We start from the raw sequence: 16,598 nt of genomic DNA on the forward strand, positions 1-16,598 counted from the left end.
AAGATGACATAAGGATTAAGGAAAAAGGCCAAATATTATAATAAAACTCTAGAAATCTAGCATCTCTAATAGATGAATAGACTATTGTTAGACCATCCAAAATTTTATCCTTTTTATTATAAGCAATATACATATGGACATCATGATGTTCAATTTCTTTTTAAGCATCTCGACTGAAGCTTTTAACACATTGTCTTGAATAGTCATTTGTAAATCATTGAAGACAAAGAGCTTACAAGCTTACCTATAGCTTTCTACTTTCTTTTTATCTTTAAGCTCTACTTCTTCAAAGATCCTTCTCATCTTCAAACTATCTCATACTTTCAAAGTTTTTTTTTTGTTGCCCCACACCTAAAAAGCGCTGCATTGTAATCAATGGACTTTTAACTTCTTGTATTGTCAAAATTGACTTATTTACCTTCTTTACTTCTTTTAAAATTTACTTATTAGTTTATCCCATTTTACTATTTGAATGCTTTAAATTTTTCAAACCTACTCTACTTTGAATCACATTTTTTAAATTAAAATATTAAATACTTTACTACTACTTAATTATGATTAATATCAACATACTAAAAAATCATTTGTTCAAATTTTTTTTAAATTTAATCATTCATATAATAATTCTAACAATTAAAATTGATTAAACATCAATATAATTATATTGATAAAAATATTATATACAAAGAATATATTTGAAATGAAAAGTAATCATATATTTTTTTAAAAATTGCTGCATATTTAAAAACATGTTAAAACAACTCGCAAGGTGACCAATCATTAAAATATCCAATCTAAGAATATTTTTTTAATTCAAGGACATTAGTAGTCATCCACATCTTTATTTTGGATGAGGGAGCACTTTCGTAGACATGTCTATTTATCTCTCCATATAATGTTGATACCATGTACCAACTCTTTAGACGAGGAAGATTTTTTTTTCGTATATTTGCTAGCTTGTCCATTCCTTCAAAAGACACTATCATTTGTAGTTGTTTAATTATATTAAATATTTGGCTTTTCTAAAGTCCATAGGAAGACTTAAATGTATTAGGTAAAATATTTTTATATTATTATTCTTAATGAATTATGTAGCAAACAATGTTTAATTATTTTAAATATTTAGCTCACGAAGGACATAACTTTTTATTATATTAAATATTTGATTCATGTAAAATATATATGAATACTTAAATGAGTTAAATGGAATATTTAAATATACAAAAGTTGGAAGAATCAAAATATCAATTAAAAATAATATATATTTTTATATTAAAAAAATTTGTTATAATTATTCTTATAATAATCTTATTACAATATATATATTTATGAAAATGTGATCAGATTTTCTTTCTAAATTTTAATAATTGTAAGGAAATTAATTTTTTCAATAAAAGATTTATTCATAAAATAGTATCTAACATACTAATATTATTCTACTAAAATTATGTAAAAATATAACTTATTTTTTTGATAAAGGATTTTTCATTCATAAAATTGTTTTAACTTTTTTAAAAAAATTATGGAAGGTTCAGATCAGCGAGGCAACTGAGCTAGTTACTAGACCACCACATAGACATTCTAAACCTCTTCTATAAAATACCAAGACCTGAAAAAACATTTTGCAAAATGTGTCCAAACATCATCTTGCATTCTAGATCTCTAATATGCCTCTTTTTTATATCAAATGTAACTTCTTTTAATTAAATTACCACACCTATCACAAATCTTGATTCCTAATAATAAAATGAAAATTTGGAATGACATTCCGTAGAGGACCCCACCCTTATTAGCGTAGTGAAGATTAGGGCAAATAAAATGGGCCAAAAGGAATAATGCCCGTGCTCTAATAATGATGTCTCCATGGAGGCCATAGATTAAATAAAAAAGAGCAGGCATGTTCATCTAATCATAACACCATTGGAGGTGGGAAAGCTAAAACTTTATTATAATGACTACATTATACACTAAAACGAAAAAGATTTTGACTCCTTCACTAAACATCACGCAAGTCAGCATAAAGAACGTCTGGATTCTACCCCGCATTTCCGGAGCTCGCTCTGAGCCGTCAGATCTGTAAAAACTAATCGTCGATTACATTAACTTATCGTTGTAAGGGAAATTCCCAAAGCTGCGCATGAAAGTAACAATCTTCGCGTATGCCTTGAATAGTCCCTATACAAAACAGGGAAATGCGAGCTTTCTGAAATGTCGATCGTGAAGGAAAGATCACAGGCGGATTCCTCAGGATATGAGCTTCATTTCAGTATCAAATTTGATGCTAATCGGTTGGCATATGACTTAAAATTTGGTATGTAAAACTCTTCCTATAGTTTTTCGGATTCTACCAAGATTTTGAAAATCAGTGCTGTTCTGGAGCCGAGATCAGGGTTTATTTCTGAATTGAAGGTTCAAAATAATGGTTGTGTAGACATTTTGGGCTTATGTCCTAATAATATTGCCTTTAACTAATAATATTGTGCTGAATGCTGAAAATGAAATGGTCTGATTGGAAGTGACAAATTTCTCCAGGTTAGCTTTGGGAATTTTGTGCTCTAATGGACAACGACGATTTTGAGATCACTTTAAAAAAAAAATTGTGTTTTAATTGTTTAGACGAAAATTAAGGTCTCATTATGTGCTCTAGCTCAGAAAGATAAATTTTTAAGGATATTTGAGCTTTATAATGGATTAAGTACATTATCTGATTTTACTTCATTTTGTTCTAATCGCCACACAATTTGTTTCAGTAATTTTCTGAAAAAGTATTCTCTAAATTGCGATGACAATTTTTTCTCAAAGCCGACTTTCACAAATATTTGTGCTCTGATCTATGATGAGAAAGCTTTTCAAGCTCATTTTCTGGAAAATTAAGTTCTAATCGGCTACAATAAAACGATGATCGACAACAAAATTCTGGGCCTATCTTTAAAACATTTGTGTTATACAATAAATTAAGTGAATTTTTTTTAAATTGAAAAATTAAAACTTACTTCCACAAAAATTTGCGCTCTGATTAGTAACGACAAAAATAGCCAGCTAGTATGAAGAAAAATAATGGCGATCTAAAATTTTGAGCTCCTATTACTAAATACTGTGCACTGATCTGATATGGCAACAACTTTGAGCTGATATGGCAACAACTGTGCGCTTAAATATGCTAGATACTTCCTGTAAATAGTGCGCTCAAATCACACATCATGTTCGTCTGAGAATGTGTTTTGACTGCTGTTCTTAAATTTAATGTTCATTAAATAAAGTTTTATTAAATGCATTAAATAATTTCAATATTCGACATCCTTAGTTGTGGTTTTAATCTGTGAAACCTAAATTTATCGGAAACTTGTGAAGCTCTTACTGTTCAAGCATTTAGAAAAACTTCGAATAGCATCAAGATGTCCACCATATTAAAATTATTATTGATTGACTATGTTGCCGGGGAATTCCCCGGCATTGAATTTTGTCAGAAGAATTAAATAAGCAGCATTTGTTCACATTTCCTGGTCATGTATGTTTGCATGTCAGAATAGGTTCAAAAAGTTGCAAATAATCCGCTATTGGCTGGCATTTAGTCAGGAATTGTTTTACCCTATTCAAAAGAGACATTGTTATTCAACTGCTTCATACTCTGCAAAAAAATTGTTCCTTTTGGCGTTTTCTTGCTGTAGATATGCGCAGAAAATCGAACAATACAGATTTCCTATTAATAATAATTTCATTTCATCCGTTGTCACTGACAGGTTCCAGGGGAAAAACAGACACTCTGAAATGAGAATTGTGCCCAAATCTTAAAGATTCTTGAATATAAACCTTCATGCTTTACAGACTGTCCGAAAGTTTGGTTGGATTGAAGTTTGGATCCTCCATCAGTTCTGAAGGGGATGAGTATGGTAGGAAGATTGAATGGTGCAAAATGGGTGATAACTACGTTTAAGGTGTGCTTCAGGAAGCATATTATTTGTATGGTCAACATCTAAAACCCATTGGAAAGATTCCGTTGGGCCCTGCAATTTATTTTGTCTGCTTTCTTAGCTTGGTTGCTCTGTCAACTTAGTATTATCCAACAATTTTCACTATTACTTCTGAAAATTATTAGCTGAATAATCGAGGTCAAGAATTTAGGCCAACCGATAAGGAAACACTTTGGCTTTGGAATTTGTCCGGATTATTTTTAAAATGGAAGAATACGAGTATAACAGAGCAATGAACTACAGCTTTCTAAAAGGCATCGGGACATTGAATATGACAAGTTTTAGTGCAAATGTATCACCCAAGCTTTCAGCAAGAAATTCATATACAGGGTCCTCTGATTCGGCCGATGATTTCAGTGATGTATTTGGGGGCCCTCCCAAGTATATTGCACTGAAGCAATTCAAAGACCCTCGAAAAGCTCATTCACTGTTGCAGCCTTCAGGCGGGTTTTCAGGCCTAGGCCAGTCTGAGGTTCCTGTGTTCGGAGAAACAAGGAAAAGATATGTTAGTGACGAATTCTACAATGATATATTTAGTGGAGATACTGTTTCTAATGGTGGAGAAATGTCTGATAAGTGTTCGGTAGCTTCGAGATCAACATCCAGGAATCCCAGCCCTGCCCATTCTCCTCTTCCCAGGATTGAGTATAAGGCCTTGGACAATAAATCGCCGTTGGCCCCAAAGCTCAGGTATTTTGATCTTATTATTTAACCATGTTTGACAATTGTCATTTAGTTTTTCGATTTTCGGCAGTTGATTTTCAAAGAAGTTATGCTTGAATTCGAGTATATTTCGGTCCTAAATCTTCATAACCTATAGTCGAATGGGTAAACTCAAATACACATCCACAAACTTTTTGGAACAATGTTAATTATGACAAAACAGATTAAACACAGGATTTAGGGAAAACGATCGTAAAATTCTGTATTTCGTCGTATAATGTTGAGACGAATTAGAAAAATCACCTGACCGTTTTTGCATGTCAGCACATTCTGTTGAGTTTCTCCACAAAAAAAACTCTGTTTCTCCATATCGGCGTTAGTTTTCTTGCTTTCCTTTAACTAAAAATAGACAAATTGTTGCCCTGTTTTGTTCAGGCAGCCTGTAAACAACTCCACGAAGCAAGCAGAGTATCCATCTTTTGGCATATCTTCGCATCGTGGTCCTTACAAGTTGTACAATGATAGTTCCATTGTGTCTAGTGCTCAGTCTTCTCCACCAGATCCTTCCTCTGATCTTCTGGAAATTCCTTTTGCACATTGCACAAAACCCTCCAAATTATTATCTGAGGGCAAACAGGGGCCGAAAAAGAAGCAAGAACTTGGTGTGTTTCCTCCACGAAGTTCTAATTCACGCTTTCGAACTTTTCTGGAGCCGGGCGAATCTATACCAGGGAGCCCAGCTAGGTTAAGCAATGAGAAGCTCTATTCAACTGCTCAAACTACATCGTGCAGCAATACATCTGACGATGAATTGGTGGGAAATATCCAAGGATTAGATAAGCATATAAGTGGGGGAGTTTCTAAGCTGGGTGTAGAAAAGCATAAAGGATCTAATTCAGGAGAGGAGGACAATGGTTTTCAAAAGTCACGATTATCAGCCAGCAGTGGGCCTTTTCAACGATTGGCGATTTCCCCGTTTGAGGATCTTCAGTTACAACACAAGTTAAGGAGCTGTAGAGATTGGTTTCAGGAGTCCAAAGGGTTGCATTCAAATAAAGACAGGGGATTCGTTTCAGTGGACTCATTGGGGTTTTCCTCGACCAGAGAAATTAATTCAAACATTGGGCTCTCTAGCGCACAAGAAGGAAGCCAAGAGATTGGAACCGAACGACTTAGCACGAATGGCACTGACAGTGGTGAAGAATCAGATGAACTTGGATCATACGTTATCGAGATTGACACCAAGAGAGGGGAGACTGTAGCTTTTCTTCCTGAAAGGGAGATTGAAATAGATGCTAGCAACGCTCATAATCTGTTGATTTCTTCAATGGAAGAAACAATGGAAAGTGCAAAAAACGAATCTCTTCCAAATAGGCCGATGAAACATGTGAATCACGAAGCTAAAGGCAATAAATTGAGACTGCAGAGTTTATTACAGAAGACGTATAATTTTGATCCTCTCAGCGAAGCAGAAGTTAAAATGCAAGCATTGCAAACCAACAAAGGAAAGGGAAGGGGCAGGGAGTCCAGCAGAATGCCAGTTAAACAACATATAACCGAAACATCTGCATGGCCAACTCCAACTCCAGCAGTGAATCAAGATGCTAAAGAAGATTTAATCAAAGAAATCAAGACGGCAGCGCCATGGGATCCTTATGCTATTGATCCTTCGACTATGGTATGTTTTGAAATGAATTTATACCATTAACTGTGAGTCTTTTTTCTTATCTATCCTCCCCATAAAAAAATATTAGTCTGGCTAAAGTTTGATTAACACATTACTTTGTTGCACATCTCCACCAAATATGAAGGTGAAGGAGGTTTCTAATAGGATAGAGAAATGGCACCATGAACAACCAGTGATTTTCCGAGAAATGCCACTAGCATCAGACGACAATGCAGGTGCATATTTGGTTACAACTTCTTTCTTTTGTTGAGGACAGCAGTCTAAAATTTTAACTAGGTAACACTTAATAAATTCGGTAATAATTTCGGTTATGTCTCAAACCAGAGCATTAACTAAGTTTCCTCCATAGAATTTGCCTTCCATTCACATTACAGGAGAGAATTTTCAATGCCTCAAACCAGAGCTTTAACTAAGTTTCCTCCCTAAAGCAATGTTTTAACTTTAGGGGATATACGAGTTGCTAAAATGCAGATAGGAGATGTATGGTATTTACTATTTTGAGTTGACTGTCACAATTTGGGCTCTTTTTGGATGCAGTAACTGAGAAGGAAACTACAGAAAGCCGGAGGAAAAGATTTGAGAAGGAGCGCCATCTTCGAACTAAAGAGCGTGTGGTATGTTATGCAGCTAGTAAGTCCAAAGTTACAAATGAATATCTCCTGAAAGACATAGCCTTTTCTGATTCATGTATACATATTTATCTTCTTGATAGCAGTTATTTTCTATAGAAAATAGCAGACGAGGAAAAAGTTATAATCTATGCAAAATTCAAGCAGAACATTTATTTTCATTCTTATATATCTTTTGAATGATGGCCTTATTGGCAAATTTAAGTTTTCCTTAACTGAGCTGCTAAATTTGTTTCTCTATTGTGGTAATTTTCCAACAAATCATTTGATGTAAAGACAATAGACAATGAAAGAAAGGGAATCGACAATGCTTATACAAGTGTGTAGGTGAACAATGTAGTTCATTAGATATATTTGGTTTGCGTTTTGCCTTTTTGAAAGAGGCGATATTGGGTTTGCATTTTGCCTCTTTGCTTTACTTGAACAATATTCAGTATATCTAGAAACAATCAATATAACTTTGTCCGTCCAACTAAAGATATGGGTGGTATGAAGATTAGATAGCCACAGGAGATGAGAATGTGACTCTGATCTTTGTTCCGTTCAAATTTTCATCCGAACTCTGTACTTGTACTTTTTGTAACTATCGTAGTGACAAGCACATCAGTGCCATAATACTTTATTGCTTTTAATTGGCACCATGATTGGTTATCTCACCGCCCATTCTGCATTAAATCTTCTCCCAAGTTGTTTGATTGCTAACTGATATACATAGGAAAGCCTGCGATTAACGGTAGAGTTCTGTAATACGATATTTTGTAACCTTTGTTTTGTACTTTTATAATTGTAGTCCAAAATATTGGTTGAGAAGAAGCACAAAGAATTGGAAATTGAAGAAGAACAAGAAGAGAAGACTGTACGTAATGGGCTTTTCTTTTTCCGTCTTTGTTTCTTCATGCTTTGTTTGTTTTCTCCTATTCATAGAATGGCATTCTGCCTTTCGATTGAAAACATTCAATATGGTAATTCTTTATTGAAATGTAATCTTGCCTTGCAGAAAACTTCGGAAAAGTTGGATATTGAGATAAAACGTTGGTCAGCGGGCAAGGAAGGCAACATTCGTGCCTTACTTTCAACACTACAATACGTAAATTTCTCATCTTTGGACACTGCAAATTTGTGTTATTTCATGACATGACAAGCATATATTTGTATCTACATTTTGTAGTATGAGGTAAAATAGAAATAAATTCTCTCTTTTATGAAAGGCTACACAAGTACTCTCACCAAAATGCAAATATTCATATGTTGAGTTCGAGGATTTTGGTCCGAGTTTGAACTTTTTGTTTTCCACGAATGTATTTGCCATTGTTAGAGCTGCTGCATATTTGAACCAGGTAAGACTCAAACCTAGAACTTTCCATTTGTTCCTGGAGTGGTCTACCAACTGAACTACTGGTTCTCATGGCCAGTCCATCTTAGGTCCATGTGTGGCATATTTGGACCAGCTAAGACTCAAACCTAGAACCTTCCATTTGTTCCTGGAGTGGTCTACCAACTGCGCTGAGCTACTGGTCTTCATGACCAGTCCTTCTTAGGTCCATGTATGGCTTATTTCCAACATTTCCCCTTAAGCCACATATCAAGTGCTTGGAGCTCTTATCCTGAGTCTGACGCCATTTGTTAGAGCTGCCATTCATTTAACCTGAAACCTTCCATTTACTGCTGGAGAGCTCTTAATATTCATTTCCAACATTTCCCCTTAAGCCACATGTCAAGTGCTTGTAGCTCTTAAGCCACATGTCAAGTGCTTGGAGCTCTTATCCTGAGTCTGACGCCATTTGTTAGAGCTGCTATTCATTTAACCTGAAACCTTCCTTTTACTGCTGGAGAGCTCTTAATATTCACTTCTTGACTTACCTCTGATCGATGAACAATTCACACAAATAAAACTCCCACTGTCAATTACAGAATCAGATTCTCCTCCAAACTCAAAGTTACACCCAACCTTTGTATTGTCACAATATAGAAGGTTGATGAAATCGGTTCCTATGAATTCTTTCGTTAGATATAACGTTAATGCTTTGTCTTCTAAATTGCATTGTTACTATAGGTACTTTGGCCAGAATGTGGATGGAGGCCAGTTCCCCTTATTGAGATTATTGAGGGAGCTGCTGTCAGGAAAGCGTATCAGAAGGCAAGGTTGTGTGTCCATCCCGATAAATTGCAACAGAAAGGTGCAAGTTTACAACAAAAATACATTGCCGAAAAGGTCTTCAACATTCTACAGGTAATTAGACTACAATTCTGTAAGCTTGTTACTGATTGTCATGCAAATAAAATTATTGTTTTTTCATAGGTTAATTGTGAGTTTTATAACGAGCATACCATATTTAATAAGCTTAATGAATAGTCATGAAAGCTGAAAGAACTTTGATGACTAGTTTTAAAGAGTTTTGATGACTAGTTTTAATAACTATTTAGTGGAGGGTTTTTATATCAATTCAGATAGGCTGAAACGTTTTTGATTGAGAATGGAGGAATGAGGGGTATCTATTGTCTAAGAGGTTTGGTTATCCCAACCTGGTCCCTTAATGATGTTGTAGCTTTACATTCAATAAAACTTATTTCTGGTAGGCTCATTCTGAACTGTATAACTTCACCAACAAAGTAAAGCCCACTGACATGGCCCAACCCCTTAACTATAAGATAGACTCTAGCTTTACCTAAAGCTTAAAAAATCATTGTTACAACTTAGGGTTGTTGTTGCATAAAAAGATCGATCTGTCAATACTAGATACAACTATTAGACTTATAAAACACAGAAGGCGCTAAAACCATGTTACAAATCTCAAGAAGAACAATGACAACAAGTACAACAATCTTGTCTAATGAATTTGGTATTGCTACACTTAGAAATAAGCGAGAGAATAAAGAGGCTATGACTTTCCCCAAAAATGTCAAGGATTACCATGAAGTTATCAACAAAAAGCTAAATCATGATTGAATAAAGTCGAGTCCTCAAGAGGGAGACGACATTTTAAAACTTGCCAGTTCCTCTTCTTGCAGCAGATGGACAGCCGCTTGCTCTACATCTTGCAACCTTCCTTTGATCTTTCTGATTGAAAGCAACCCCTTTGCAAAAGATTCTGCTAAGAGTATAATTCCCAAGAGTTTGAAAAGTGGGCAATATATTTGTCAAAAAGTCCTCAGTGACTAAGGCTCTGGGACTCTGCACACTAAAATTGCAGAGCCCACTCGCTTCCAAGATTGGTTTCACAAGACCAAGCTTATCCAAATCTGAGATGCCTATCCTATGCAATGCCATAAAGGGTTTGTAAGAAGCCTTTGTCCAATGTAAGAAAAATAAATGGATGAATATAAACAATTTCTAACTCTTGTAGACCCAAAACATCATCCACTCTTAGTGTGGACTCTAGGAAACCTTGCATATTGAAATGACGAGTTTTTTCTTATGGTCAACCTTAGGTAACATTCATCTTCAGGGATGATATCTAAATCAATTCTTGGTCTATTGTCTATCTTTAGCTTCAAATGGTAATTCATTTATTCTTTTCATGCAAAGCTGTCTATGGTTGAAAAAATTAACATGGGTGTTAACCACCTCTAAGTTATATTCATATCCACCTCCCTCACATGGGTAGCTTGTGATTTGGTTAATATTTTTATTTATTTTTAATTGTCCTCCCCACTCCACTCTCTCTATATATCCCCATTTCTTTATATATGCTTTCTAAACTGCCATCTCTTGAAAGGAAATATTCTCAAATCACAATGAAGTCACTCGGTCAATTAATGAAGACCAAATATATCCGAAGAGATGTCTTTATTGAATCTCATCCTCAAACTGCTTCATTCTAACATGTTGTTGTCCGCTATAATCAATTACTCTCAAAGACGAGGCCGAGTATAATAGCATTCCATTTATATTGTATTGATATCAATAACTCTCATAGATGAGGCTGATTAGGGTACATCGACGAGGCTGATTACAATAGCTTTCCGTTTACATGGCATTGATATCATAACTCTCATAGATGAGGCTGATCATGGTACATTGCATTTACATGGATGGTGTTAGAAACTGAGAGTATAGGATATCAAGTACTCGAACATTAAACAGGGAAAGATTGTCAAACTCAATTTTTTGAAGAATGTGTAAAGGGAGAGAAAAATAATATCCATCGTTATTTCATGTAAATTAGTGTGTTTAAGTAGAAACATAAGATAGTAGAATTTATTTAATATTGCCAGTTACACATTCTAAACTTTGTTCTAAGCCTAGACTTTCAAGTCTTTATCATTTAAAACTTTTATCTTAGAGAATGAAACTAACAATAACAAGATTGAGTCGTACTCTTTAGTTTTCTATTGACGAAAATTCTTCAAATTCCTAATCTACAAATTCTTTTGTCCAACAGTTCTTTGATTTTAGAATAAAAAATGGAAAGTTTAGTACATATAAAACATATGCCAGTAAAGATGACATTTTAAAATGAACATGGGCTGATTTAACAAACATGAATAATTCAATAGTAATTGAATTTTCCCATGCTTTTATTTGGAAGTTTTTCTACTTAAAGACAAGTATTTGGGAACTTTGAACACGTATAGGTACAAGTCAGGCTATCATTTACACTGTTCGCTTCTACGAGGCTGATTCTTTCAGTTTGCATCGGCAGACACTTCAAAATAGGGGTGGAATTCCATCATAAACTTCTTAGTTAACGTTCAACTTTATTTTTGGTAACACATTCTCTTGATAAAGAAAAATTCAATACAATAATCTCAACCTCTTTAATCCCTAAGTTCACAATGCATGTACTGCATTTTATAATATCTTTGCTTAGTGGTCCAATATAAATTAGTTTATCGTATTTAGATAGCATTGCAATTTATAATGTCTATGTTTAGTGGTCCAATATAATTAGTTAATTCTATTAATTGGATTCAAAATGTTCACACTGTTCAGTCTAACGTCATTAAAATCATTCATTTGAAAACAAAATAGAACATAAATAAGACTATACATCTGTATGCTTCAGCATTCTTGAAATTAAAGATATTTCTACAATCTATATTTTAAATTGATATTATTTCTAAATCGTATTTAAAGTTTTCCATCAACATTTTAAATGTGATCCACCAATCTTAAACTATAAGAGCCAATCTTTTTATGAGATATAGTTTCCTCTTAAAATGAGGAGGCAATAACTTAACCCTATTAGATCAGTGCCCTTTAATTGAACTTTTAAAATTTATTGTGATTCATGCCTACCTTTCGCGGGCTTTAGATCCTAGTGTATAAAATGCTTAAAATGCAAATGAGATTTTTGAGCGATCTCTGATAAATTGACCAGATTCATGGGACACATAAAACTTGGAAGTGTTACAAAATTAAGTGTTTGGTACTATAGTTTAGGAATTTTGGTTCTAATTTATTTGATTTTTTTTTTCCAAGAAAGCATGGACATAAATTAGATCTGCATTAGCCTAAATGCCATATCCAAATTTTCTAGACAAAGGGAAAACAAGTATATGTGATAGATTTGTTAAACTAGTGGATAAAATTGTGTGTAATATTTTTTATTGTCAATGGATACCCAGAAACTTTGCATTCTTCTTTTAAAGAGGGATTGAACGAGCGGTCCAGAAAGACATTTAATGGTGATCATCGAGGCCACCTAGATGTTTCTATTTCCAAATCTAGACTCTATTTAGCCTATTCTAAGAAACATTTATATAGTTGAAATATGCTTTTATTTTTTTCGCAAGATTGAAATGTACCTATTGTTTGTGAGATTGTTGATATAGTGGTCAGTATTTTCTTTGAGATTCGTATTGTGGATTCTGGTAAATTTGATGTTTGTATCAGGTATTAACAGTTTGAGTTTTTTGTGCAATGACAAATGTTTCCAACAAGTGGCATTAGAGCCTTGGGTCAGGGGTTTGAGTCTTCCTTCAGTGAGCATTGAAGGCTCAATTAGTGCCGAGAGGGAGAATGCTGACTTGGTGGTCAGCACCTCCTTTGAGATTAATGCTGTAGATTCAAGTAAATCTGGTATTTTATATCAGCCATTAATAGTTCAGTCTTTTGGTGCAAGGAAAAATGCGTCCAACATTTTTTAATTTTTCTTTTCAATTTAATTTTTTTGATGGAGGGTTCAGACCTGGAGGCAACCCAGCTAGGCATGAGGCCTGCGAGCTACTAACCAGCGAAGCCCACCATTGAAAGATTTAAGAACCCGATACATAACTAACAATTTGACTATCATATCTACTAAAGACATCAAGTTTTCTAAAATCAAAATTAAAAAAATGTAGAACTATTTTTGATTTATGGTAGAATCTTAATCGAAAGCATTAATCAGAAACTACTACATATTTTAACTCATAAACAACTCTTCCATATCTTTTATCTGTGGCAATAGTACACAGTATAAGGATCTCCCAGGACTATCAGATATCTAATAGACATCATTTTTGGACACACCTCAGTATGGCATCCTTCACATTGACATAGACAACTGAAAACCAACTGGGTAATGTATTTTCATCCGCTTAGTACTGAGAGCAGCCTATGTTGTCAGATCAAATAGTTGACATTGGCTGCGAATTGCCTCTTCAAAGCGTTCAGTTCATATGTTAGGACAAGGTCTGTATTATTTGGCATTTCTTTACAAGACCATTGATTTTCGATCTTTTGAAAAACACAGTGCGATGTCACGTCCTCTCTTTTACTCAGGTTGTTCTCTTAACACCAGCATCAAACTGTGTCCCAATTACTTTTCTACTAAGTTCTTTTCTTGTAACGTGATCAAGTGTATTTCATTTCATCTCCCTAATCAATTGGTGGAAATGTGTTATCAAACACTGTTATAGGGAAGAGATCTCGTAATTCATAGGTTTCAATGAATCAATAGTCATGATAGTGTTTTGTCATAGATATTTTTAATAGTGGATTACGTTTGTACTAATAGTTGATCATTTTTTTATCTTCCTTAATTGGTGATTGACCAATATGTATACCAATATGTATACCATTATTGAGACATTTAATAATGAATACTGAGACATGTAACCACAAGTACTGGTGGTTTTTTGGTGGGTGACTATTGGGGCTGAAAAAATGGGTATGAGGTGAGTGTTTTAAAATGCTACTTTTGGACCAATTGGCACTCCACAACTTCTACAGTGATGAGTTCCATAAATGTTCAAATGTTGAAATCCTTAACTTTAAGCTCTTCAGTTATCTAAATAGGTACACCAAAAAAATTGACATAATTCAACTTACAATTTAAGAAATCATGCTTAAAATTAGCCTGAACAACTTCTGACATTTTTCCCAATACAAATTTCTACTGAAGAGGTTTCTTGAATTCCCAAATTTTGGGAACGAAGAATTTAAATTAGCATTTTCTGACAATCTCCATTGAGCAGCTTCATTTTCACTCATATTCCCGTTGTTAACTGTTATCCGAGTGCCACTCCAATTTTTTTGAAAAACAAAAAGCATTGACATCCTGTCGTTGTTCACTCTAGCCAGTTCATACAATAATTGTATGCAAGCGTATATATACGGCAGTGTGTATCGACCTGTCAAGTGTCTCGTCAGTATAAAGACTAATGTGCTTTTTGAAAACGATTTAGTATTTTATGTTTACAAGACATTTTCGATTTGAATGCACAAGTAATCCTCGAATAATTAAAAGCCTTAGATTTACCACCCAGATAATCACATTGGACTTTCAGTTTGAAATATATGCTCTACATCTAAAACAAGGATTATAATTAATCCTACCCTGTATGGGATCCGAGTTTGTGTGTTCCACATGCTAGAATAAGTGCGACAAACGCATGGACGGAGAAATAGAAAAGCTAAACTATTATTTTATTTTTATTAGGTGTTTAGTAGTTGATGACTTAATATATAACATCTATAACAACATTGTGTTAGTAGTTGATATTTTAAAATAATTAGTGTTAATGATGATTATATATAAATTGTTAGTGTTGATAATGACTATTTATAAGTGAAATGTATTTTTTCATTCTAAAAAGTAATGAGTTATGTGATGCTACATTAATGTACTAATGAACTATTATTTAGTGCATAAGTTTTCTTTACTTTTTTCCCTATAATATAAATTTGAATAACTTGATTAAAAATATACAATGTGACATCATATTTAATAATATGATCTTGTAATCTTAATTACAAACATGAAATTTAACAAATAAACTATTCTAAAATAAGAAAATTGATATAATTTTTTATAAAGATTTTGAAACTTGCTAAATAGAAATACTCATCTCCCCACTAGTTTTAATGTTATATTTTCATAAATAACATGATAGAATCCCTAGAAGGGTGGGTTACGACTTGGAGTAATAGTAACATCTAATACTTTATTAAAATATTGTGTCGCTTACATTTTGACCTAATGAACAAGCGTGGGGATAGATAGACTTTGTCCATCATTCTATATCATTTGTAGAATTATGAGATTTAATGATGCCATGTCCATACAATGTGCACAATTATATATTTATAATGTGAAGAAAAATGTGTGTTAGTAGCTAATGCTCAATTTTTGTGAAGCAGGAAGCATGGGCAATCTTTAGTTCTCTGGATCCTTTTTAGAATCACCTGCATGGTCAAGCGTAACAGGTGGGACATGTTAATTATAAATATATTATGTGAAACATGGATTTTTCTATCCTTCCATGAACTTTGGATCATCTCTTTGGTGTTTTTGAAGCAAAATGCTCTGTACAATGTAAAGATCACGTAAAGCTTACTTTGTACATTGCATTTGTATTTTGTCATTTCAAAAGGAAACAAATTCAATTTGGTTTGATTATCTGGCAAGATTTTTTCCACTCTTAATTTTATATAGATATTAATATCCTATAGTCTACACCTCTGATTTAGTTTGAAACAATAACTTTGACTTGGGTTTTACAGGTTAGGAAACTTAACTCCTCCAATTCTTAACGAGATTTTCTCTGCCTAGTTTAAAAATCTGAGATCATGTCCATGTGATTAATTTGAACGTGTTCCGTGAACATTTCGATACAACCCCACTGATTTATTAACTATTTATTTATTTGCAGTTTATTTTATATTTATTTCAAGCATGTTAAAGTTCCTGGCTGATCGACTTCAACGTGTTTTCTAACGATTAAAGTCTTACTTATTTAAAAAAGTTTTAAAACGTCATCTTTACTAATTAAATCATAGCCAATTAATGTTATTTTATTAAAAAAAATTGATAAATATACACCATCAAATCAAAATAGAAAAGTGCAAAACTGACATATATGATGAGAACTACTAACTAACACAATAGCTTTCAAAACTATTTAAGAGATTCTTCTATCAAAGATATCCTTGTAATGTACAACATTAGAGTTAAAAATGACCACCTATAACATCAACAAAGGTTACATAGGCATATATGAGTCTTTTAAAGTCTTCTTATATGTCATGTCAAATGGAATCGCTATCTTAGATAAATAGTTGCTATTTATTAGTGTAATACTCAATCATTTAAAGTTTTATTTAATTTTAGGTTTATTTTGAGAGGATATGTTAATATAATTATATACTGATAAATGATATATAAATGATATATTTCTGTGTAGGTGGATTCATTTTCTTGATCTATTATCCTTTCTATTTCT

General features: G+C 33.4%; 1 protein-coding gene across 3 annotated transcripts; it reads left to right on the plus strand.

Moving 5' to 3' along the window:
* Nucleotides 1–2,140: 2,140 nt before the first annotated feature.
* Nucleotides 2,141–16,063, plus strand: LOC149564955 (uncharacterized). Of its 3 annotated transcripts, XM_089818481.1 has the most exons (10): nucleotides 2,141–2,311; nucleotides 3,741–4,661; nucleotides 5,070–6,312; nucleotides 6,446–6,536; nucleotides 6,859–6,935; nucleotides 7,741–7,806; nucleotides 7,948–8,037; nucleotides 9,004–9,180; nucleotides 15,517–15,582; nucleotides 15,880–16,063. In XM_089818481.1, the coding sequence occupies exons 2-9, from the start codon at nucleotides 4,177–4,179 to the stop codon at nucleotides 15,553–15,555; spliced, it is 2,268 nt and encodes a 755-aa protein (XP_089674607.1). In that variant the 5' UTR covers nucleotides 2,141–2,311; nucleotides 3,741–4,176; the 3' UTR covers nucleotides 15,556–15,582; nucleotides 15,880–16,063. The 3 variants fall into 3 exon arrangements, with proteins under 3 accessions (XP_089674607.1, XP_089674606.1, XP_089674608.1); XM_089818480.1 differs by lacking the exon at nucleotides 15,880–16,063 and having other exon boundaries at nucleotides 15,517–15,783; XM_089818482.1 differs by lacking the exons at nucleotides 7,948–8,037; nucleotides 9,004–9,180; nucleotides 15,517–15,582; nucleotides 15,880–16,063 and having other exon boundaries at nucleotides 2,146–2,311; nucleotides 6,859–6,951; nucleotides 7,741–7,780.
* Nucleotides 16,064–16,598: the final 535 nt, after the last annotated feature.

Source organism: Cupressus sempervirens, chromosome 3, assembly GCF_028749045.1.
Source record: "Cupressus sempervirens isolate cs-2001-9-10 chromosome 3, ASM2874904v1, whole genome shotgun sequence".
Lineage (NCBI taxonomy): Eukaryota > Viridiplantae > Streptophyta > Pinopsida > Cupressales > Cupressaceae > Cupressus > Cupressus sempervirens.

Coding starts and splice junctions, on each gene's coding strand:
- LOC149564955 (XM_089818481.1), top strand. CDS start 4,177: ATGGAAGAATACGAGTATAACAGAGCAATGAACTACAGCTTTCTAAAA. Junction 4,662..5,069: donor CCGTTGGCCCCAAAGCTCAG/GTATTTTGATCT, acceptor TGTTTTGTTCAG/GCAGCCTGTAAACAACTCCA. Junction 6,537..6,858: donor AGCATCAGACGACAATGCAG/GTGCATATTTGG, acceptor TTTTGGATGCAG/TAACTGAGAAGGAAACTACA.